General features: G+C 49.6%; 1 protein-coding gene across 1 annotated transcript in view; it reads right to left on the reverse strand.

The window, feature by feature from the left end:
* VAPB (VAMP associated protein B and C) overlaps window positions 1-18053 on the reverse strand; it is a 52452-nt gene extending 34399 nt beyond the window's left edge. The window contains exon 1 of the mRNA XM_042930556.1: window positions 17859-18053. Coding sequence (XP_042786490.1) covers window positions 17859-17916 — 58 coding nt within the window. The 5' untranslated portion in view covers window positions 17917-18053. The remainder of the gene's footprint in view (window positions 1-17858) is intronic.
* Window positions 18054-21410: the final 3357 nt, after the last annotated feature.

Genomic DNA, 21410 nt, shown 5'->3' on the forward strand with positions numbered 1-21410 from the left:
ATGTGACTCATTTTTTTCACACAAAGCAATAGGAGTCCAGACAGACATTATGGGGGCGCCTTGGGTGGCTCAGTCGGTTGAGCATCTGACTCTTGATTTCGGCTCAGGTCGTGATCTCACGGTTCGTGGGATGGGGCTCTGTGCTGATGGTACTGAGCCTATTTGGAATTCTCTCTCTTGTCCCTCCCCCACTAGCATTCTCTCAAAATAAAGAAACTTGAAAAAAAGAAAACACAGACATTATGCCCAAGTGAGGGACACAAGTGGTAAGGGAACAAGGGGTCCCAATTTCTCATGGTGGTAGTTGCGGTTTTAATTCGAGTAAGTGAAAAATTAAAAGTCCAAGGGGCGCCTGGGGGGCTCAGTCGGTTGAGCGTCCAACTTCAGCTCAGGTCACGATCTCACAGTTTGTGGGTTCGAGCCCCACGTCGGGCTCCGTGCTGACAGCTCAGAGCCTGGACCCTGCTTCCGATTCTATGTCTCCCTCTTTCCCTGCCCCTTCCCTGCTCGTGCTCTTTCTCTCTCTCAAAAATAAATAAGCATTAAAAAAAAATGTAAATTAACAGTTCAAGTCGAGTGGGTAAGATACCAACACAAGTAAAAACTCCCCCGAAGTGTCCAATCTTTAGCGAAGACGACAGCACATGAAAGGCTTCCACACCACAACGAACACATCCCCGTTGGCAGCAGACACACGGAGGGGTGAAGCAAAGCCTGTGCGGCGTTCTGCGCCCCCGCGGTCCACCTTGCATTTTCAGTTGGTGAACACTGAGAGAGCAGAACGTGCTCTGTCAGTCAGTGTGCCATCTGCTCTGGTTTCCTTTTCAACAGAGAACCTAAGAGGAGACCCCAGGAAAGAGATTACCAACCAGGTCAGCAGCTTCTTAAACAGATTCAAGCAGAGACCGGGGGAAAAGGCTGTGAGGCTTGGATAACAAATATCTACTTCGCCCTTTCTCTGCCTTTAGGAATCATACTTACCCTTCAAAGTATCGCTCAAATGCCTCCTCTTTTGGAAAGGCTTACCTAATCTCTCAACTGGAAAACCAAGGATTCCTTCCGATACCACATCCTGACAATAAGCTAAGGACTGCTGAATTTCTATCCACAGCCCGCTCCTCTCCCTGGATGTTGGCCTGCAGGTGCGCCAAGCATCTGAAGTTTATCAGGCACCAACCACCCTCTGCAGTCCCACTCCCCTGCCCCAAACCCACTGCTGCCCCATCTCAGGAAAAGGAACCACCCCTCGCCAAAATACTCGGGCCAAAAGCAGGGATCTTAGTTCCCTCTCCTCCACGCTCCACTCTGCACGAAACCCATCAGCCAGGTCTACCTACGACGCACATCTGGAACGCGAGCACCTGTCACCACATTGTCTCCACGGCCGCCGCCCTCCCTGGTCCTGGCCACGGTCCGTCTTGTACACCTGGCCTGGGTTATTGTAGTAGCCTTACGGCTTCCGTACACACCATCACCCACACACCTCCCGTCTCTCAGAGCCCACTCTCCCCACCCCACGCCGTGGCCATTTAAACACAGACTCCAGGGGAGCCTGCTGGTTCAGACAGTAGAGCATGCAACCCCTGATCTTGGGGTTGTAAGTTCGAGCTCCGCGTGGGGTGTAGATTACTTAAAATCGTAATACATTAAATAAATGGAGAGGGGAGGGGAGGGGAGGGGAGGGGAGGGGAGGGGAGGGGAGAGGAGAGGAGAGGAGAGGAGAGGAGAGGAGAGGAGAGGAGAGGAGAGGAGAGGAGAGGAGAGGAGAGGAGAGGAGATCAGACTCTTGCTCAGAACCCTCCATGGTGTCTCGAGCACTCACAACGAAATCCCAAATCCCTGCTGTGGCTGGCCTACCAGAGGGCTCCTCCTTCCTCTCTGAGCCCCTCCTCTACTGTCCACTAGAGAACTCCTTTTCTGCGGGCACCTGAGCTTCCTGCTCCTTGAAAACTCCAAGCTCGGTGCCTTCTGGGGCCCTGCACTTGCCCCTGCCCTTGCCTGTCTGGAATGCTCTTCCCTCAGATGTGTGTATGGCTTGCACACTGATTTCCAACAGGTCTCAGCTCAAATATCACCTTCTCAGGAACACAGCCTTCTCCAGTCACTGCTTGCTTGCTTGCTTTCCTTCTTTCCTTCCTTCTCTCTCTCTTTCTTTCCTTCTCTTTCTGTTTCTTTCTTTCTTTTATTTTTTTAATGTTTATTTATTTTTGAAGGAGAGAGAGACAGAGCATGATCAGGGAAGGGCAGAGAGAGAGGGAGACAGAGAATCTGAAGCAGGCTCCAGGCTCCGAGCCGTCAACATAGAGCCCAACAAGGGGCTCGAACTCACAAGCCATGAGATTACGACCTGAGCCAAAGTCAGATGTTTCACCGACTAAACCCAGGCGCCCCTCCAGTCAGCCTCTTGAAAAGAAAACCCACTGCCAAACCCCTTTGACCTGTGCACAACACCTCCCTTCCCACTGCCCCACTCAGCGGCTACTATTATCTGGCACCAAGTTATACACATTTCCTGTTTGTGTATTTATTTAGTGCCCCTCGTCCCTACTGGAAGATGAGCTCACTAAGGCAAGGGTTTGTCAGTTTTTCACCTTGGTCTCTCAAGTATCCAGAACGATACTTAGCACGTTACAGGCATTCAAACAGGAACTGATGAATGAACTACCTGGCAGCTGTGCTAAGCCCCCAGCCACAGACATGGCTCTGCTGCTCCTACCCGAAGCCCGGGGAGACCTGAAGCATGCTGGGAGGACCATTCCAGGACCCATCCAGAATTAGGAAACAGGAATGTGGGACTGAGGCTCTAGGGCAATATATCTGCAGGGGGAGGGGGAAGAAATGATCAGGCACCAGTTAACATTCAGTCGTGCCAGGTCTGGGATGCCTGGCTGGCTCGTCAGTAGAGCATGCGACTCTTGGACCTCGGGGTTGTAAGTCAAGCCCCGAGTTGTGGGTAGAGATAATATTAAAAAACTAAGATAGGAAATCTTCTGAAAAATGAATAAATAGGGGCACCTGGGTGGCTCAGTCGAGCGTCCAACTTTGGCTCAGGTCATGATCTCGCAGTTCATGAGTTCAAGCCCCACATCGGGCTGGCTGCTGTCAGTGCAGAGCCTGCTTCCGATCCTCTGTCCCCCCTCTCTGCCCCTCCCCCACTTGCAAAAACACTCGCGCGCACTCTCTCTCAAAAATAAACATTTATAAATAAATAAATAAATGTATCTATGTGCCAGGTCTATTTTAAACACTTCACCTGTATTAACTCATTTAATCCTAACATGACCCATAGTGAAGAATACGAGGCACAGGGAAGTTAAACACTTTACCAAAGATCTTATGACCCATATGACATAGGGTCCGAGATTCACATCCAAGCAGTTTGGCCCCAGAGTTCACACTCTTTTAACTCAAGGGTTTTATATCACCACTCACTGCGCTGAATGCTATATTAAAGGTAACACGTAACATTTTACGGAAACACAGGAGGGTGGGGAGAGTGGGGGGCTGAACGCCGAGGGAAGGGCTGGAGTCTGAAAAGATGAACCGACACGCTTTCGGGGCTGGAGGAAAGCCCTGGTGAAAGCAGTGTGAAGTGACTGAAGTGGGGTCTTTACGGAGGAAAACGGAGGGTCACGGCCGAGGCGGCACGAGGGAAGTGGATGAAGCCGACACATGCTCTTTAAAAAGTTTACAGTTCAGGGCACCTGGGTGGTTCAGTCAGTTGAGCTTCCAGCTCTCAGTCTCGGCTCAGGACCTGGTCTCATGATTCGTGGAACTGAGTCCCCGCACCGGACTCTTTGCTGACAGCACAGAGCCAGCTCGGGATTCTCTCGCTCTCTCTCGCTCTCGCTCCCCACCCCCCACCCCCGCTCAATCTCTCTCTAAATCGCAACATAAATAAACTTAAAAAAATAAAAAATACAATAAAAACCTTACAGTTTAAGTAAAAGTAAACTGTAAAAACTAATTACCTTAACCCTATGCAAGTATGACAATGAGCTCTGCATGAGGAAATGAAAGGAAGAATATTAAAATAATTCCGGGGGGGGGGGGGGGGGGCTGGTGGCTCAGTTGCTTGAATGTCCAACTTCAGCTCAGGTCATGATCTCACAGTATATGAGTTCGAGCCCTGTGCTGGGCTCTGTGCTGGAAGCTTGGGGCCTGGAGCCTTCTTTGGATTCTGTGTCTCCCCTTCTCTCTCTCCCTCCCCCACAGATAGACTCTGTGTGTCTCTCTCTCTCAAAAATAAATAAACATTAAAAAAAATTTTAATAAAAAATTAAAAAAAAATAATTCTAGGAAGGTAAGTGTGAAGAAAAACATGGACTTCTCTTTTCTGACAGGGGCTCTGAAAGTTTCCATTGCCTCTACAGCACTTAGTATAAACCAGAAATAAGAAGGCATGTATTTGCACATATTTGACTATGTATATGAGTGTGAGCGCATGTGTGCGTGTGCGTGTCTGAGGGCTTCTTATTCTGAACAGCATATAAATACTATAGTTGTTAACATGGAAAATAAAAGCTGACACTGTTCAAGAAAAGGAAGACGAAAGCCCAATTTTGAAAGGCTTTGATCGTGGCCTAGGAATTCTGAACACTAACCCCTGTGATCTAGGGAGCCAATGAACGCTTTAAAATAAAGAAATGACACGATCAAATTTCAATTTTAGAAAAATAACTCTGAAAACTGTATACAGGATAGTTTGAAGGGTGAGGGAAGCAGGGAGAATCAGGAACGGAGCTGGGACAGGAGGAATAATCCGGAAGGGAAGGGGCCTATCCTCAGGATGTGGCAGCGGAGATCGAAGGAGCAAAGGGGGGCACGTGGTGCTGAATACGACGGCTTGAGCGGGTGTCGAGGTGGAGCCTCGGGGCGACAGGAGTTTGGGACTTGTGGATCACCCAGCAGACTGTAGGGGCCATTCCCAAGACGCGAAAGGCCCGCTGGACGGGAACACGTGGGTGAACTCTGCACGCAGAGCGCGGGATACGTGGAGTCTGGGCACTTGCATGACAACCAGACAGGCAGGGATGGCAGGAGGCACACCCCAGAGATCAAAAGACCTGCTTGGAGATACAAATTTGCAAGTTTTCTGTGCAGAAGGGACAGCCGAAGGCGCTGTTGATGAGAAAGCAGAAAGAAAACGGTTAAATGGAGAAGACGAGGACAGAGCCTGGGTAATGTCAACACCCGGTAAAAGAAACGACGAAGAGGTGGGCAGTTCACGGGAAAAGTCAAAGATAAATGTCGCAGAGAGAAACCCGGTGAAGCACAGGAGGTTTCAGTGGAGCGGTGAGGCCTGAGAACCGACAGGGAAGTGAAGGCGTAAGCCAGTGACCGAGAGTCAGTGTTTCCAGAAGTTTAGTTGTGACGGAAGACTGGGCGTCCGCGTACGCAGGGGAAGACCTGGGGTCCGCGACTTCTTTTCAGGAAGGGCAACGGAAGCACGTCTGCAGGCACCGGGCAGGAGGTAAGTAGAGGCCAAGTGTGAGACACCAGAACGGGCTGGCTAACCGAGCAAGATACCATCTGCGACGGGAAAGGAGCGGGTAAGGGATACAGGGTGAGGGAGCAGTTCTGACTCTGAAAGGGCGGGGAGGACGGGTGGGAAGAGAAGCGTGCAGACGGACGGAAGGCCAGCACGGTAGGAAACCTTAAATATTTCTGAGCGGAGGGCACGGGGTCCACACGGCCCAGCTGCTCCCGGCTAGCCTGGCTGATGGGTGGGCCTCCCCATCCTTCCCCGCAGAAAGTCTTCTCCTCTCCCTGCTCCCCTTTCTCAATATTCTTAAGCCCAGACACCATCAACGAACGCCTGGAGAGCCTGCCCCGGGCCGTGCACCGTGCAGGGCACCGGCGTCTGGGGACGAAACACAAAGGGCTTGTAAGCCAACGAGGAAGGGGGTCAAGAAACCAAACACTCCTTACTATGGAAGTGTGGGAGCACAGGACACAGGACAGCGTGAGTGGCGAGGGCGACAGGAAAGCAACCTCAAGGACGGACGCCGTGTCGAGCCCTGAGGTACGTGGCAGGGAGCAGCGACACAGGGGGAGGAATGGACCCATTCTGCGTGGCGGAGACAACCTCTGCAGAGCCCCAGCACCGGGGAGAAGGAACGGCTGGCACCCGAGTGGAGGAGAGAAGACGCCGGAGACCAAGGGCGACCGGCACGGACCATTTTCCGGGTCTTGTTAAAAAACGTACGCTTCACTCTTTGGACGACGGGGAGACGTTCGATGATTTCAGGCAAGCCAGAGACGAGCCGGACCTGCGCACGTGAAAGCGTCACCAGGACGGAGATAAGACGGAGGACTCGGACGGGAAGGCCAGCGAAGAGGTACGACAGCCACCCGGGGGAAGCGAGGCGGCCACGGAGGAACAAGGAAGAAGGGGCAGATCTGAGTCGCGGGCTTCCTGAGTCACCGAACTGGTCAACCGCGCGGACGCGGGCCCCGCTCACACAGCGGTCTCTGCGGGACGAGGAGCCGTGAAGAGAAAACGACGAGGGGGCGAGGGGTGCGGCCCGGCACCTACTGCGCCCCCCGCCCCCGCGGCCCCGCGTGTGGGCTCGGGTCAGGCCTGCGGTCCTCTGGCGGTCACCGGGTCGCCCGCAAGTGCCAAGGAAGACCTCCCCAGCGGGGACGAGGGAGGACGGTGCGGGACGCTGAGAAGGAAAAGCGACAAGAGGCGGAGAACGCCTGTCGCCCTGAGCCTTCGCAGCAGGACCCCAGGGGGAGCGGGCAAAAGTGGGCCCCTGGGCGGGAGAAGCCCGCGGGGACGAGGCTGGGGACGGAAGCAGGGCTCGGGAGCAGAGGGGCGCGTGCTGAGGCAGCAACAGGGGGGCGCCCGGGTGCCGGGGAAACGGCCATCAGGACCGCGACATCCAGGAGCTTGTGAGGAAAAGAAGGAACGGGAAGGGGGAACAAGTAAGGGAGGGCAACCGAGACCGAGGTGGACGAGACGACGCTCAGGTGCGCACCGCAAATGACTAAGCCGCCAGCACCCAGCACCGCGCTCAGCGTCGGACAGTAAAGAAAGACAGAAACTATCTCTGCGGGAGAAAGGCAGCAGACGCGTTCGTTTAAAAAAATAACGAGAGGAGAAAATAAAAAGACCCAAATGAACTGACGAAGTTCCTCGGGACTTCTCCAGACCACCTCGCACGTTTCTCCCCCTCCGCCATTCTCTGACACCGGAGGTCAACGAGACACCCACGGGAACTGCGATCCTTCTGTCCCCAAATTACACGAGAAGTTCTGAATGAATACACCTGCAGATTCTCTAAGGAGTGATTCATGGCTTTCCTTCATCCAATTAGTAAAGCAGTGTCTGACTTTAAAAAGGTCAAAAAGCATGGACTTAGATTTTCAGAGCAGTCCATCAGGATACATTTATATGCCAACAAATCAATTCAACCAACAGAATGAGAATTCAAATAAGCCTCCACAAGGACAAACCTTTGGTTTTTCAGCAAATCTCTCTTTCTAGTCTTATGTATGCTTCTATTTCAAACGGTCCTACGGAATACTAAAAAGATGACCATGTCCAGGGTTGTGTCCTTTCTTTGGGGTTAGTGGAAGAAAACCATAGGAAAAGAATATATTCATTACTAAGTGAGAGAAATCAATCTAAAAAGCTACATACTCTATGATTCCAACTCCACGATATTCTGAAAAAGATAAAACTATGGAGACAGTAAAAAGATCAGTAGTTGCCAGGGGCTGGAGAGAAGAGAGGAGGGATGAGTAGGTTGAAAACAGGATTTTTAGGGCAATGAAATTACTCTTCATAATATTATTATGGTAGATACGTATCATTATACGTTGTCCAAACCCAAAGTGTGAACCATAATACAAGCTATGGACTTTCGGTGATTATGATGTAGCCGTGTAGGTTCATAAATTGTGACAAATGTGCTACTCCCATGGGCGGTGTTGATAACGGGGGAGGAGGCTATGCCTGTGGGAACAAAGGGTATATACAAAATCTCTGTACCTTCCTGTTACCTTTACCGGGAATCTAAAACTGCTCCATAAAAAAAAAAAAAGAAGAAAACAAAACAAAACAAAAAAAACAAACAAAAAAGGAAAGGTGAGGGTCTTAAAAAGTACCTGGAAAAAAAGAAGGCATATTCTATTAGTCATTGCTGGAAAAACTAAAGAAACAAAACCTACAGGAGTTTGCATTCTAGAAGAGAAAATAAAGCAGTTAGAAAATGAAGCACCCAAGGGTAAGACATAAAATATGCAAATGATATACAATCTGTGCCATCTGAGGAGATGCAGAAAAAAGCTAGATGAGAAAAGGTCTAAGAATACTCAGGAAAGGTTGACAGAATCCTGACACTGACTGAACTTTTAAACAGGACCAAGAGGGTTTGTTAATTAAATACCCGGGCGCCCACTAAGGCACTAGTAGGTTCTATGGGAGACACAAGCCCCAGTTTCTGCCCTCAAGGGGCTTTCCATCTTTCTGCTTCAGCTAAAATAGACTCGAATGTCCCGTTCTCAAGGCTAGAGCTGGATGGAACAGCCAGTGATGTTCAGGTCAAGCCCCCTCATCCGACAGAAGAGGAAATCAAAGCCAGTGAGATTAGCGGAGGGTCTCCCAAGTGAGAGCGCCAGAGGCAACAAAGCCTCCCTTCGTAATACAAAACACACACGTTGTGCCGCTGAGAGACTCTGGTGCAAATTACACCTCTTCAGAGTCCAGGCCTAGGTCCTCTCACTTCTAAACCGGAGATGATGATGATACTGACTTCTCAGGCAGGTACCATTCCTTTCCTTCCCTTTTTTCTACTCTACCATAGCTGCTGAATGATGCAACCGAAGGAAAATAGTAGCAGCTAAGCGACAATCATACGGGGGTCGCAGGCACTAGAAAATAAAGGGCTCCACGTAGGCGACGGGTGGCAGAAGGGAAGATGCGGTGATAATACCAGGACACAATTTTTAACGCTAACACATTAATGACACGGTCAGAAGTGATCGAGTTAGAACGTGAGTTCTTAGGGGAGAAGAGAACTGGAAGAAAGGTATGTTTAACGTCAGTCAGGCACTCCAAGGTTCCAGAACAACTCTGCGCTTCATGTCAGCATGCAAGGAGGCCATTAAGGGCCGAGATTACAAGGAAGCACCTTTCCTTTCTTTTTCTCTCGTTTCTCTTTCAATTCTCCTTCTCGAGGCCCACTGTCCTACTTCCAGACCCCCTTTCATCTTCCTAACAACATAATAAATAAGAAAACCTAGGGCCTTCCTACTCAGCCACACGCCCACTGGTCGCGAAGGGAACAGATACAGCCAACATAAGGATAAAGGACACGGGCTTTGCGGGCAGATCTCGTTCAAATCCCAGCTCCACCCCTAATTCAGGTTCCTGAACCTGAACATCCTAACCGTTTCCACTTCCTAAGCTGTTGTAAGAACTACATGAATGAGCAGGTACAGAAAAATGCCTCGCACACAGTAAGAGCCCACCAAGTCACAAATCTCAGATGCCCCCTTCCCTGTGAGATCGAAACCCCAAAGAGGAACCCGCACAGCTTCGTCTAAGCTCCCAGGTGGAGACGGCCCGTAAGTGCGCGGTCTCCAGGGTCTGCCCTGCCCTCTACCACCTACAGGCTGGGAACCTTGTGAGCCAGGACTCCTCAGTCCCCGACCCAATGCCTGGTCCACAGGAAGCTTTCACTATGTGGTGGTGGAACCCACCCTCCACCAGCCATGTTCTGTTCCTTCCACCAGACAAGAAGGCGTGGTCTGTCCATGAAGAAAACCTCAAAGGATGAGCTGTGGAAAAGGAAGACACCCAAAATATTCACAACTGGACGATCGTCTGTTACGCACACAATCATCATATCCGTGCAGGTCTCCAAACCCTCTCCAGCTGGACGTGTCTGCGTGTAGGTCATCACGCGGGGGAGCGAGGCTTCCCAAAGCACACCTCGTACAGAATAAAACAGCACTTTCTGTTACTATACCCCGTGAAGCAGTCGCTTTTGGCAGTCGAGAAACCTCTGGTTATCTATTAACTTACCTTTTCGCTTCCGGCTGAAGGCAGGGGCCTAGCAGGAGCATCGGGACTAAAGGGTTTATAGCCCCACCAGCAGAGCCGAAGGTGGCACCTGAAGGGTCATTTATGTTAGATATTCCTATCTTACCTTCTATGAAGCCACTTCGCAAAACTGCAAACCTGTGACTTCCCTATCACGCACACATTTCACACTACCATCCAAAGACTCAATAACACAGCTGCAAATTACTCGAAAGCTAATGTTTTCTACATACACAGAATCATTAAGTACCATCGAGATCTGATATAAAAAGTGAATATTCACAAGGTAAACCAAAGAATGCTACACAGTCATCGACATGAACTTTTTAAATAAAAAGTACGGTCCAGAATCCTCCATAAAAAACTCCACGAAGAATAATTTTTAATTAATTAACGTTCTTAAGAAATTATCCTGACAGCTACTAACACTTCCTTAACGGTTATGAATCCTCTGCATTCCTCCCCCAGGAACGAATCCCTTTATGAGTTCGTTCTAAAGAGCTGACGGGGACGTACCGAAAAGAAACGGGCTTTAGCGCCAGGCACGCCAGGGTGAAATCCCTGCACCACCATTTACCACCGCAGCCTCCTTCAGGGGCCCGCTGTCTAACCACCGAGTAACTGACCTCACGGGACTGTGGCGCGGGTTAAACAAGATAGAAAACAGAAAGCATCTATGGACAGTCCTTACACTCTGTGCACTATTTCCTGGAAATTAAACATCCACCTTCCAGAAATGTTCGTCCTTCCCCCACCTTTGCTCTTCCAAATGAACATCCGCATACGGCCACTGCTTTTGACTCCACGCCCAACCCAGAGGGGCAGCAGGGGGAGTCGCCCACTCAGCCCCTTACAAGTAAATACGCTCGCTAGGTTCAGCTTTCCGTTCCGCCGTTCTCTGGCACTCTCCAAGCCTTAGACAATCCAAGCGACTCAGAGTTGTAAAGGTTCCAAGCCGCATCACGAGCAATTTACATGGAGGTAAATGGTCCCGGGGTCCATTGTTGCCTTGGAGAACAATCCAAAAGGCACAAACATCAGTCTCTATCTCTCCCCCAAATGTGTATTTCCCTAACCACCCTTCCCAGATAGGCTGACGCTGCAGGAGCCTACTGACCTGCCAACCGTATACAAACTCAAACATTATCACAGGTTATCTGCAACAATGTGGACCCACCAGCAACACGGCTGCCCACGCGGACGTGGACACATGCCCATAAACCACAGAGTCCGATGAAGACATTATCTGACACCGATGAAAAGGAAAACCAACCTACTAGTCAAAGACTGATGATAACCCTCTGAGAGGATAAAGGAAAACTCTAAGGTGGTGTTTCTACAGCTTTACAGTTCTGTCTCAAGCGTTATGAAAAGAAAGCACTTCAGGAGTGCTTCCCACGGAACCGTGCCATTTTCTCAATGACTTTTTTTCCCAGGCAAGGCAAGAAACGCTAAAGCACTTTAAGTTGTATCTAAACATCAACAGCTTCTGTTAACGCATTTAACATTTTGAAAAACAGATATTCTAGAGACACTTTAATGCCCCGCTGATTTAAAAAAAAAAAAAAAAAAATCTTAAAATGTCTGTCAAGTCCGGTAACTTTGTTTCCATAAACAAAGCTTCTTTAAACGACTCTTGTTTTTGTAAAGCCAGCAGCCCAGGTCTGTCAGGTAGAAACTTCAAAGAAGGCACACAGCCACTGAGCAAGGGCCGAAGCAAGCGCAGATACGCTATGCTGGTGACAGCCTGAAAGGGGCCTAAAAGGATAGAAAACGAGGAAGCGAGCCTAGAAAGCATAATGTAACTTTGTTTTTAACACAATCCCTGCTGCAAAATTACTGCGCGGAAGGCTTTTATTTTATTTTATTAAAGACACTCTATGGCAACCTTGTCTTGACTAATGGAACTCAGCACTCTTTCTTGTCACCTTGCTGAAAGCTGCGCTCATTTGTTCCAAATCATGGTCAGCCTTCAGACGGCAAATTTTTCAAGTACAGATGGGGAGTGGATGAGGCGCTCTTTGGAGATGATTCCTTATGTAAAAATTCAAGTTTCAGATTTTAAAAACCGAGCCTCAGGGGAATACCAACATAGTTTACATGGAGTTACATGGAGTATCCATGGAGTTATGTGCAGTTTATTATGGTTTGCATGGAGTTACCAGGAGTAACCAACATAGTTTACTCCCTTGACTCTTCCCCTAATTTTCAACTACGCAGTGGTCATATCGCAGGGTCAAAGTTCTCAGTATTTTGTCCTCAGCATTAGAAAAAAAGACGCTATCCCATTGTAATAAATAACAGACAGTGACAATAATGTTTAAGATTTCATGTCTTTAATAAGCATCAGCTCAGACTAATTATTTTAATAAATCCACACACAGATGCAAAGCTACCAGGTAATTATGAAGATAACTATGATGCAAGTTACAACCACACACATCTAGGAACTATCACCATTTTCCAGATACGAGGACATGGCCAAGTCTACCCATTTTTTCCACTTAAGGAGTTAACCACGAAGACGGTAAGTAAGCGAATAAAAGAAAGTTAACTTCTGGTTCACATTTTTCCCCAGGAACATAAAGTCAGAAGTAAATAGTACAATCTAAGAAGACTTAAGTTTGATTAAAGCTTAGTAAGTTTAATGCCACTTGCTTTTGATGAGCAAGCTGGTTAATAATTAAATAAATGAAGATAATCTATTCAGGATGGATTGAAACCACGACCATAAAGAATCTTAAGCACACTGCTGACATTTTGTTGTGCTGTAAAACACAGTCTGTTCTACGTGATCAAGAAATGTTAAGGAAATCAGTGCTATACTAAAGCAAAAGAACTAATGTTGTACTTAGCATCTGAAAGATAATTACTGCATCGAACTGACTATATCTACAAGGTTTTGTATTTTTTGGCTTCCTAAACAATATTGAATTACACATTAACTTAAGGGGATGGACTAGTGATTCCCAGCATGCTTTCTTCACACAAAAGACAGGCTCCCGAACCTATCTTCCATCCACTGTGCCCAGGTTCCTGTTTTCTCCCCAAGGTGGTAATTAACCAACCAGTCTACTGGCACCATCCCTACTGACCAACAGCGAGACTTCTTGAAGGCCAGGGGTTTAGTCTCAGACTAAAGCAAAGATCCACAGAGTAAAGGTTTAAACCTTAACTAATCACCCATGAGGACGGTTAACAGACCACTCTCATGTGACAGTATCATGGGCTAGGATGTGAAGAAGGATTAAGAGTCCTGGACAATGACCAAAAAAACACAAGACGTACTATTTACCGCAGACGGAATCCGATAGAAGGGGATAGAGAACAGAAAGAAAATAAGAGACCAAAACGCCCTGAAAGTGACTTGTTCAGAAAGCTGCCTCTGAGCTGGGCAACGAGTGGGACCTCAGAGTTGGGAGCCGCACAGGAAAGTAGTTAGGCCTTGAAAGAAATGAGATCAACAGAAAGAGCCACGATGCAAAGCACACACTTGACAGGTTTCCGAAGACCCTCAACTCTTTCAGAAAGGTCCTCCAGCCCAAATGAGCCTCTACTATTTCAACACGGCAGATGTCACGGTGCCACGCTTCTTCCAGGAAGCCTGCAGTCCTTCTCCTTCTAATACTTAACACCGGCAGCCCGGCACTTTCTGGAAGTCTGAACAACAAGTCACATAAGTCTATGTTCTTTTCCTCTGTAACATCCTTAACTTCAACATAATCACACAGATGTCCGAGATGTGGGGCTCCTGGATGGCTCAGTCGGTTCAGCGTCCAACTCTTGGTTTTAGCTCAGGTCATCATCTCACAGTTCTTGAGTTCAAGCCCCACATCAGGCTCTGCACGGGCAACTTGGAGCCTGCTTGGGATTCTCTCTCTCTGCCCCTCCCCTACACACACACACACACCCCTCTCAAAATAAACTCAAGGAAAAAAAAAAAAAAAGAAAAGAAAGAAAAAGAAAGAAAAAAAATGTCCAAAATGAAAAAGATTCAAACATATATAATCCCATATCATCTAAGGCTGAATCTGAAAGATGGTTCCTGGGGGGGCTCAGTTGCTTAAAGCCTCCAAGTTTGGCTCAGGTCATAATCTCACAGTTCATGAGTTCCAGCCCCGCATCAGACTCTATGTTGACAGCTCAGAGTCTTGAGCCTGCTTTGGATTCTGTGTCTCCCTCTCTCTCTCTGCCCCTCCTCTGCTTGCGCTCTCTCTCTCTCAAAACTAAACATGAAAAATTTAAAAAAAGAAAAAAAAGATGACTCTTGGGGCACCTGGGTGGCTCAGCTGGTTAGGTGTCAGACTCCCAATTTCGGCTCAGGTCATGATCTCATGGTTTGTGGGTTCGAGCCCCACACTGGGCTCTGTGCTGACAGTACGGAGCCTGCTTGGGATTCTCTCTCCCTCTCTCTGCTCCTCCCCACTCGTGCACATGTGTGCACATGTTCTCTCTAAGGTAATTAAGTAAATAAATAAGATATTTTTAAAAAAATAAATAAAAGATGATTCTTTTATTCCTTTAAAAGATAATTAACTTTTAGGGCACCTGGATGGCTCAGTCAGTTAAGCGTCCAACTCTTGGTTTCCGCCTAGGTCATGATCTCACAGTTCATGGGCGTGAACCCCACATTGGGCTCTGTGCTGACAGCCTGGGATTCTCTCTCTCCCTCTCTCTCTGCCCCTCCCCTGCTCTCCCATGCCTGGTCTCTCTCCTTGTCGCTCTCAAAATAAACTTTAAAAAAATAAAAATAAAAGATAATTAACTGTTTTCCTTTGGATGATAATGTGTTATTTTAGGCATTTTAATTAATGCCTTATTAAGTGAGCTTGCAGGTTTGAGTCATCGAAGTAAACCACCTGAAGTCAGAGTCCTACCCTAAGTAACTTGGAAGACATCTGTTAAAAGTGGCAATTCTCATCCTGGAATGAATGAACTGTATACAGCAAGCCAGAGGACAGAGTCTCTATTCTAAATTGTCTTAGCCCTCAGCTTAAAGCAAATAAACCAATCTCATAAAGCAGTATCTACATATGCCTGCAGATGCCTTTTCTGAAGTCATGAGCCAACAGCTTTTTCAACAATCTGACACCCTGACTTTTCTTGGACCACTCTCCTAGCACAAATATCCAGTGACTTTGGCCATCATGACTTTGGCCAACCTAGGGCCAGAAGGGTCATTGTTTCTCTAGCTACACCTCGCAGGTAAAGAAGTTGAAATGATGAAACCAGTTGTCTAAATACAACCACCAAGCTCTGTAAAATACTGTGCATTTACAAAGCTGCTGAACAGCCATAACATCACTCCAAAGCAACAACAAAACTTTCTACGGGAGGCTAGGTAGATGTGAGTTCCATCCCACGGACTGAGTTCACCCCAGACTTCGTGCAGTGAAGTTGCCAGCCCAATATCAAACATCTTTAAGTGAAAGAACCAGAACAAAAACTTCAATTTTCTCAAATCAGTGCCTCTTTCCATGACACAACATTACCGGAGTGTTATGTACCGGGGGCAGGTTCGGGGGGGTGGGAATCAATCAAGGGACTACCTAAGGAGAAGCAACAGAATTTGAATTTGGATCCTGGCTGTGTCTGCGCACAGGCCTTGAGCCTTACTCCTGTCTCCTAGCTAGCCTCACGCCCTACCTTGCCTCGCAACCCCAGCGAATGCCACTTGCTGCTGTCACTCAGAACTACCAGTGGCACCCCAAAGGGGCTCACTCGGCCTTCCTGCCTCCAGACATAGCATTCCCTCTGCCTGACACACTCCCCACCCATTTCTTCCTCTAGTTTGCTTCCAGCTGACCTTTCAACTCAGCTCAAATGACATCTTGTTCAGGAGCGGACCTCCCTGGTGCTCTCGGAGCTCTACGATCACCTGAGATCATGGCACTGTCCTGGTTGATTCTGTCATCTGCCCCCTTCCCTTAAGTCCTGGAGTGAGGGGTTGAGGGAGAAGGTGACTCATCTCCCCTGGTTTCTGACACGTGGAACAGGCACTCAGTAAACGTGTGTGAACAAGATGAATGAAAGGGCCAATACTCAGGAGTAGCCAGCCCCTGCTTCTGGGGTACAGAACCTCGGACAATTCAAGTGGAAACCGTCGCCCTCCACATTCACTGTAGCTACTCGGGTCCCCTTCCCAGCCTGGCTGCTCTAGAATGAGGCCGGGAGACCACCACGCAAGCCGAAGCACTGTCACCGAAGGGCCATCCACGTTGGGTTCGTGGGGCTTTTTTGTTTTTGTCTGATGTTCCTTTCAGCCGGAAACCCTTCGGTTCTTTACACATTTAGAATCGTTTCCGATTGTTATTTTGGGAGGCAAAGTGACAGCCACAGTTCGGGAGTATTTCCCAGGGGTCAGACAGCATAATCGTGAAGGACTGTGAGCTCTGGGGGGCACCGGGGTGGCTCAGCTGGGTAAGGGTCCAACTCTTGATTTCCACTCAGGTCATCTCATGGTTTGTGGGTTCGAGCCCCACGTGGGGCTCTGCGCTGGCAGTGCGAAGCCTGCTTGGAATGCTCTCTCTCTCTCTCTCTCTTTGCCCCTCCCCTGCGTGCTCTCCCTCTAGATAAATAAATAATAAATAATCAATCAATCAATCAATCAAGAAAAGAGTCTAAGCTCTGAAGTCTGAGTTCACATGTGTCACATGCCAACAGGGTCTCTCTGGGTAAGTCAGAGTGACCCTAAACTACCTCCTGCCAACGCACAGGAAGCAGGGTGCCTCCGGTCAGCATTGGCTCCACAAACTCCGCCTGAGCTCCAGCCGCGCCCTCGCCACCCCGCACAAGGTGTCCTCTCCCCGTATCACCCGCTGGATCTCCTTCCCAGACCTCAGCACTACCTGAAAAGAGTTTTGCTTTGCGGCTTCGTCTCCCCTCGCGAGAAGGTAAGCACTATGACAGCTGGGGACCTGTCTGCGGTCCATTCCTGGTCTCTCCGGGGCTCAGCACGGAGCGAGCACACACGGTTTACTCAACACCTCTGAAAAGTAGGAACGGGCAAGCCTGACGCGGCCCCCTCTGCCCCACGACGCTTACACTGCAGTGGAGAAAACACACGGGCGGCGTGAAGCCTGGCGATCCAAAGGGCCCCGGTTGGCCACAGGCACACGTGGCGCACTAGGCTTCCTCCGGCTCGCCCCTGCCCCCCACCCCCCCCCCCACCCCCCGCTGCACGGACGTGAGCCCCGGGCACGAGGAAGGCAGAGGCAGGCAAGCTGGGCCACGTCCCATCAGAACCGCCGAGGGGCTTTTCGTTCATTTGCGCAGCAGACGTCCCCCGGGCTCCCGACGAGCGCCGGGCACGCAGCGGAGAAACGGCCAAGTCCTGTCCTCATGGAGTTTCCCTTCTAGCGTGGGAACGCAGCACACGAGTGCGTAAAACTGCCCTCGGAGATGGTGTGAGCGCCGTGCAGACGCGGAGCAGGGGTGTGACGGGGAACGGCTGCAGGTGTCCGCCGCGGGGCGGGGGAAGGGGGGCGTCGGAGCGGGCCTCTCGGGGGCGGCGACAGGTGGGCGAACCCCGGGCAGGTCGGCCCCACGGGAGGGGTGTGTGGGGGGGGGGGGGGGGGGGAAACAGCTGACCCTCGGCCGGAAGAGCCCCTGACCGGACGGCGTGCACGGGGAGGCCCCGGCTGCCCGACGGGCTCGGTGTGCGGGGCGGACGCGCCGTCGGGCGGGGCGGGGACCGCGGGCCGCGCGGGGACCCACGTCACCGCCGCGCCGCCGGGGCCTGCGGGCGGGGGCGCGGGGCGGCGGGGCCGGGCCCGCGGCCGAACATGGCGGGCCTCCGGCTTACCTCGGAATTTGAGCTCGTGCTGCGGCTCGAGGCTCAGGACCTGCTCCACCTTCGCCATGTTCCTCAGCGGCGGGGCACCTCTGGCGGGGAGACCCCTAAGAGGTCACCTGAGGCGGGAGGCCTTAATGCTGCGCCCCCTTTAAATTTGGAAAGGGGGGGCCGGCCGGGATGCGGGCGGGGGTCGTCCACGGGGTGCGCGCGGGGGGGGGGGGGGGGGGCGGCCTACGCGGTGCAGGCGCAGGGGCGGAGGGCGAGGGCGAGGCCGCGGTGCCCGGCGAGCGCACGGCACGCACGCACGCACGCAGCGACGCACGCACGCAGGCACGCAGCGGGCTGGCCGGTTCGGCCCTGCGCGCGCTCGGGCGGCGGGAAGCTGCGCGCGCGGGGCCCCTCCCGGGGTTGTGCGCAGGCGCGGCGTTGGCCGCGGGGCGGGGCCACCGGGAGGCAGGGGGCGGGGCCTCGTGCAGGTCTGGAGGCGGGGCCGGGCCGGGCCGCTCAGCCCTGAGAACAGTCATCCCGGAGGTTGTTTATTCGGGACACGTGGGAGCCAGCCATTGTGTGAAGTGCTTTACTCCATAAGAAGAAACTTCCACTTTTCCCTTGCTTGTGTAGTGCCAGGCACTGGTAGAGACTTTGAATAATAATGAAAGTACTATTTATTCTTATTATAAACATGTTTATAAGTGAATGGTGTGTTCTAGGCGCTGTGACACATGGCAGGCAATAAATATACAGTGAGCTACCACCATTGCTTGCTTCTTTTGTGCCACTCTGCTGAGCGCCTTCAATAACAGCAGCATCGAATGTAATGAAAACTACTCTCCATTAAATGTTTACCATGTTACAAGCACAGTGCTGCATCCTTTCTTAATAGACGCCACCAATATTTACAAATACAAGGATCAGAGAAATTGACCTGGTCCCTACCCTCCAACTAGAGTCTGTTGGAAGGACAGCCTTTGGAAAGATAACCACGCAAATAAACTATGCTATTAAAGATTGCTGGGAACCCAGATCTGCTCAGCCTCCAAAGTGGACACTACATTAATGCCCATTTAAATATTATGTCCTTATGTAATGTTCGCTACATAAAATATGTGTTCTTACTAGTCTCCTATATGTATACACATGTAGAGGAAACAAACAGCAAATAGTTAAAGTTGGCTTTACTGTGGTATTCTTTGTAGTATTCCTTCCATTTTTCCATACACTTGAAATTTTTTGTAAAAAAAAGTTTTTAAAAAGATAATCTTTGTCTTTTAACTAGAGCATTTGGTCCATTTACACTTATTATATTTACTAATATATATCGGGATTCATTTCTACTGTCTTATTTTGTGCTTTCTATTTCTAAAATGTCTTTCTAAAAACATGCCTGTTTTTTTCTTTTTCCTCTCCCTTCTTCTTTAGGGCTGTTTTTTTTTTTTCCTCTTTCTCTTTTTCTTCCTCTTACACACTATTTCTGCTGTTTGCTTGATTACCCTAGAAACTGTGACATGGGTATTTATGAAAGTCCAATTTTTAAAATGCCTTTACCATGCTCCCTTGAAATCTGAGGACTTTGGGACACATTAACTCTAACCACCCATCCCCCAAATTATACGCCTTCATTACGGTGTATTTCAGGTTTACTTTTTCCTTTTCATGCCATGAGTCATTACTAAATTGTTTTAGGGGCGTCTGGGTGGCTCCATCGGTTAAGCATCCAACTCTTGGTTTCGGCTCAGGTCATGATCTCACACTTCCTGAGTTCGAGCCTTGCATCAGGCTCCATGGTCTCAGCACAGAGCCCGCATGGGATTCTCTCTCTCTCCCTCTCTCTCTGGCCCTCCCCTGCTTGTATTCTCTCTCTCTCTCTCTTTCAAAATAATTTGCTCATCTTTTCTTCTTGCATCTCGGAACTTAACAACTAGGATCACTTTCACTTCCTTGTGACTGAAGTACATTCTTTAAATTCTGTTTCACGGAGAGTTCGTTGAGGCAAACTCTCTCCGTTTTTGTTAATCTGAAAATGACTTTACTTTGCCCTTGTTCTTGAAACATCCGTTGGCAGGCTTTTGAGCGACAGGTCTCTCTCAACACCCCGGAAGGTATCATTCACGGGTTTCTGGCTACCACTGTTACTGTTGAGATCCCAGATGACAACCCCATCGTCCCCTCAAAGGTGATCTGTTTTTCCACCTATTCTGGGGTTCTGCAGTTTTACCATGATATAGCTTTTTATTTATTGTCTTAGCCCATTCAGACTGCTATGACAAAATGGCATGGACTGGATGCCTTAAATAACATTGACTTCTCACAGTTCTGGAGACTGGGAAGTCCAAGATCAAAGCGCAGCCACTCCCTGTCTGGTGAGAGCCCACTTCCTGGCTCACAGCCCGACATTTCTCCTGCTCTCTGGGGCTCCTTCTAGAAAAAATGCTAATCCTATTGACCAGGGCTTCACCCTCACGACTTCAGCTCCTCCCACAGGCCCCACCCCCTAACACCATCACCTGGGGGATTAGGTTTCAACTTATGAACTGGGGGAGGATACGGATGTTCAGTCTGTAGAGCATGTATCCTGCTTGAATTCGCAGGGTTTTCTGAATTTGCCGTTGGGTATCTTTCATCTGATTCTAGAAAATTCTCAGACAACATTAGAAATGCATTTCATTGTTGTAAGATACACGTAACATAGAATTTACTAGCTTGACTGTTTTAAGCGTGCCGTTCGGCGATAGGGAATACGTTCACATTGTTGTGAGGCCACACCACCATCCATCTCCAGAATTCTTCCTCTTGCAAAACTGGACCTGCACACCCACTAAACAGTACCCCCCCCCCCACTCACTTTCCTAGCCTCGTGACCCCCAGTGTCTTCTGGCTTTTACATTTTCCGTTACCTGATTAACCGTTCCCTGACACTAAACTACCTTTGTCAAGATAACCCTTGGAATTTCTGCTTTCCTGGCTGGACCTTCACTGACACTACATGGTGCCAAGAGTGGTCCCAGGACACAGAGCCTCCAAGAAGGTATTCTGGGTCTGATGTGGTCACGTCATCCTGCCGGACGGCAGGGCCAGTGGGATGTGGGAGACAAGCAGGGCCCGGCTGGAGTGAGCTCATATCAGCTTGTAAGAGCCAACGGTGCACGTCACTTCTCAACTCCGTTCAGTGACATCCCATAAATTGCTTAAAATCAGTCATGGTGGGAGTGTTTGCACCGCAGAAATCTGGAAGAACTACAAATCAGAGTTGTTGTTGTTGTTGTTTCTCCAGAGAGCTAGGTTAGCATGCAGCGCGTGTTACAAGGAATCTACAAGCAATATACATGGTGACATCATTGCTGATATCCTTGCTAATTACACTATCAGCTGCATGTGATTGTGACACGGCGCCCCAAGAAGGGCCTTGGAGAGCTGAGTGGCGGCTCCACTTAGGTAGCAGTGAGGACAGAGGACTGCGGGGTGGGGCCAGCCGCACCCAGGTTCGCTGGAGCCATTCCAGAAAGGAAGTGATTAGCTCTTTCAACTCTTAGCTTCAGTCACAGTCAGAAAACCGGGGAGATT

This window comes from Panthera leo, chromosome A3 (genome assembly GCF_018350215.1).
Source record: "Panthera leo isolate Ple1 chromosome A3, P.leo_Ple1_pat1.1, whole genome shotgun sequence".
In the NCBI taxonomy this organism is placed as follows: domain Eukaryota; kingdom Metazoa; phylum Chordata; class Mammalia; order Carnivora; family Felidae; genus Panthera; species Panthera leo.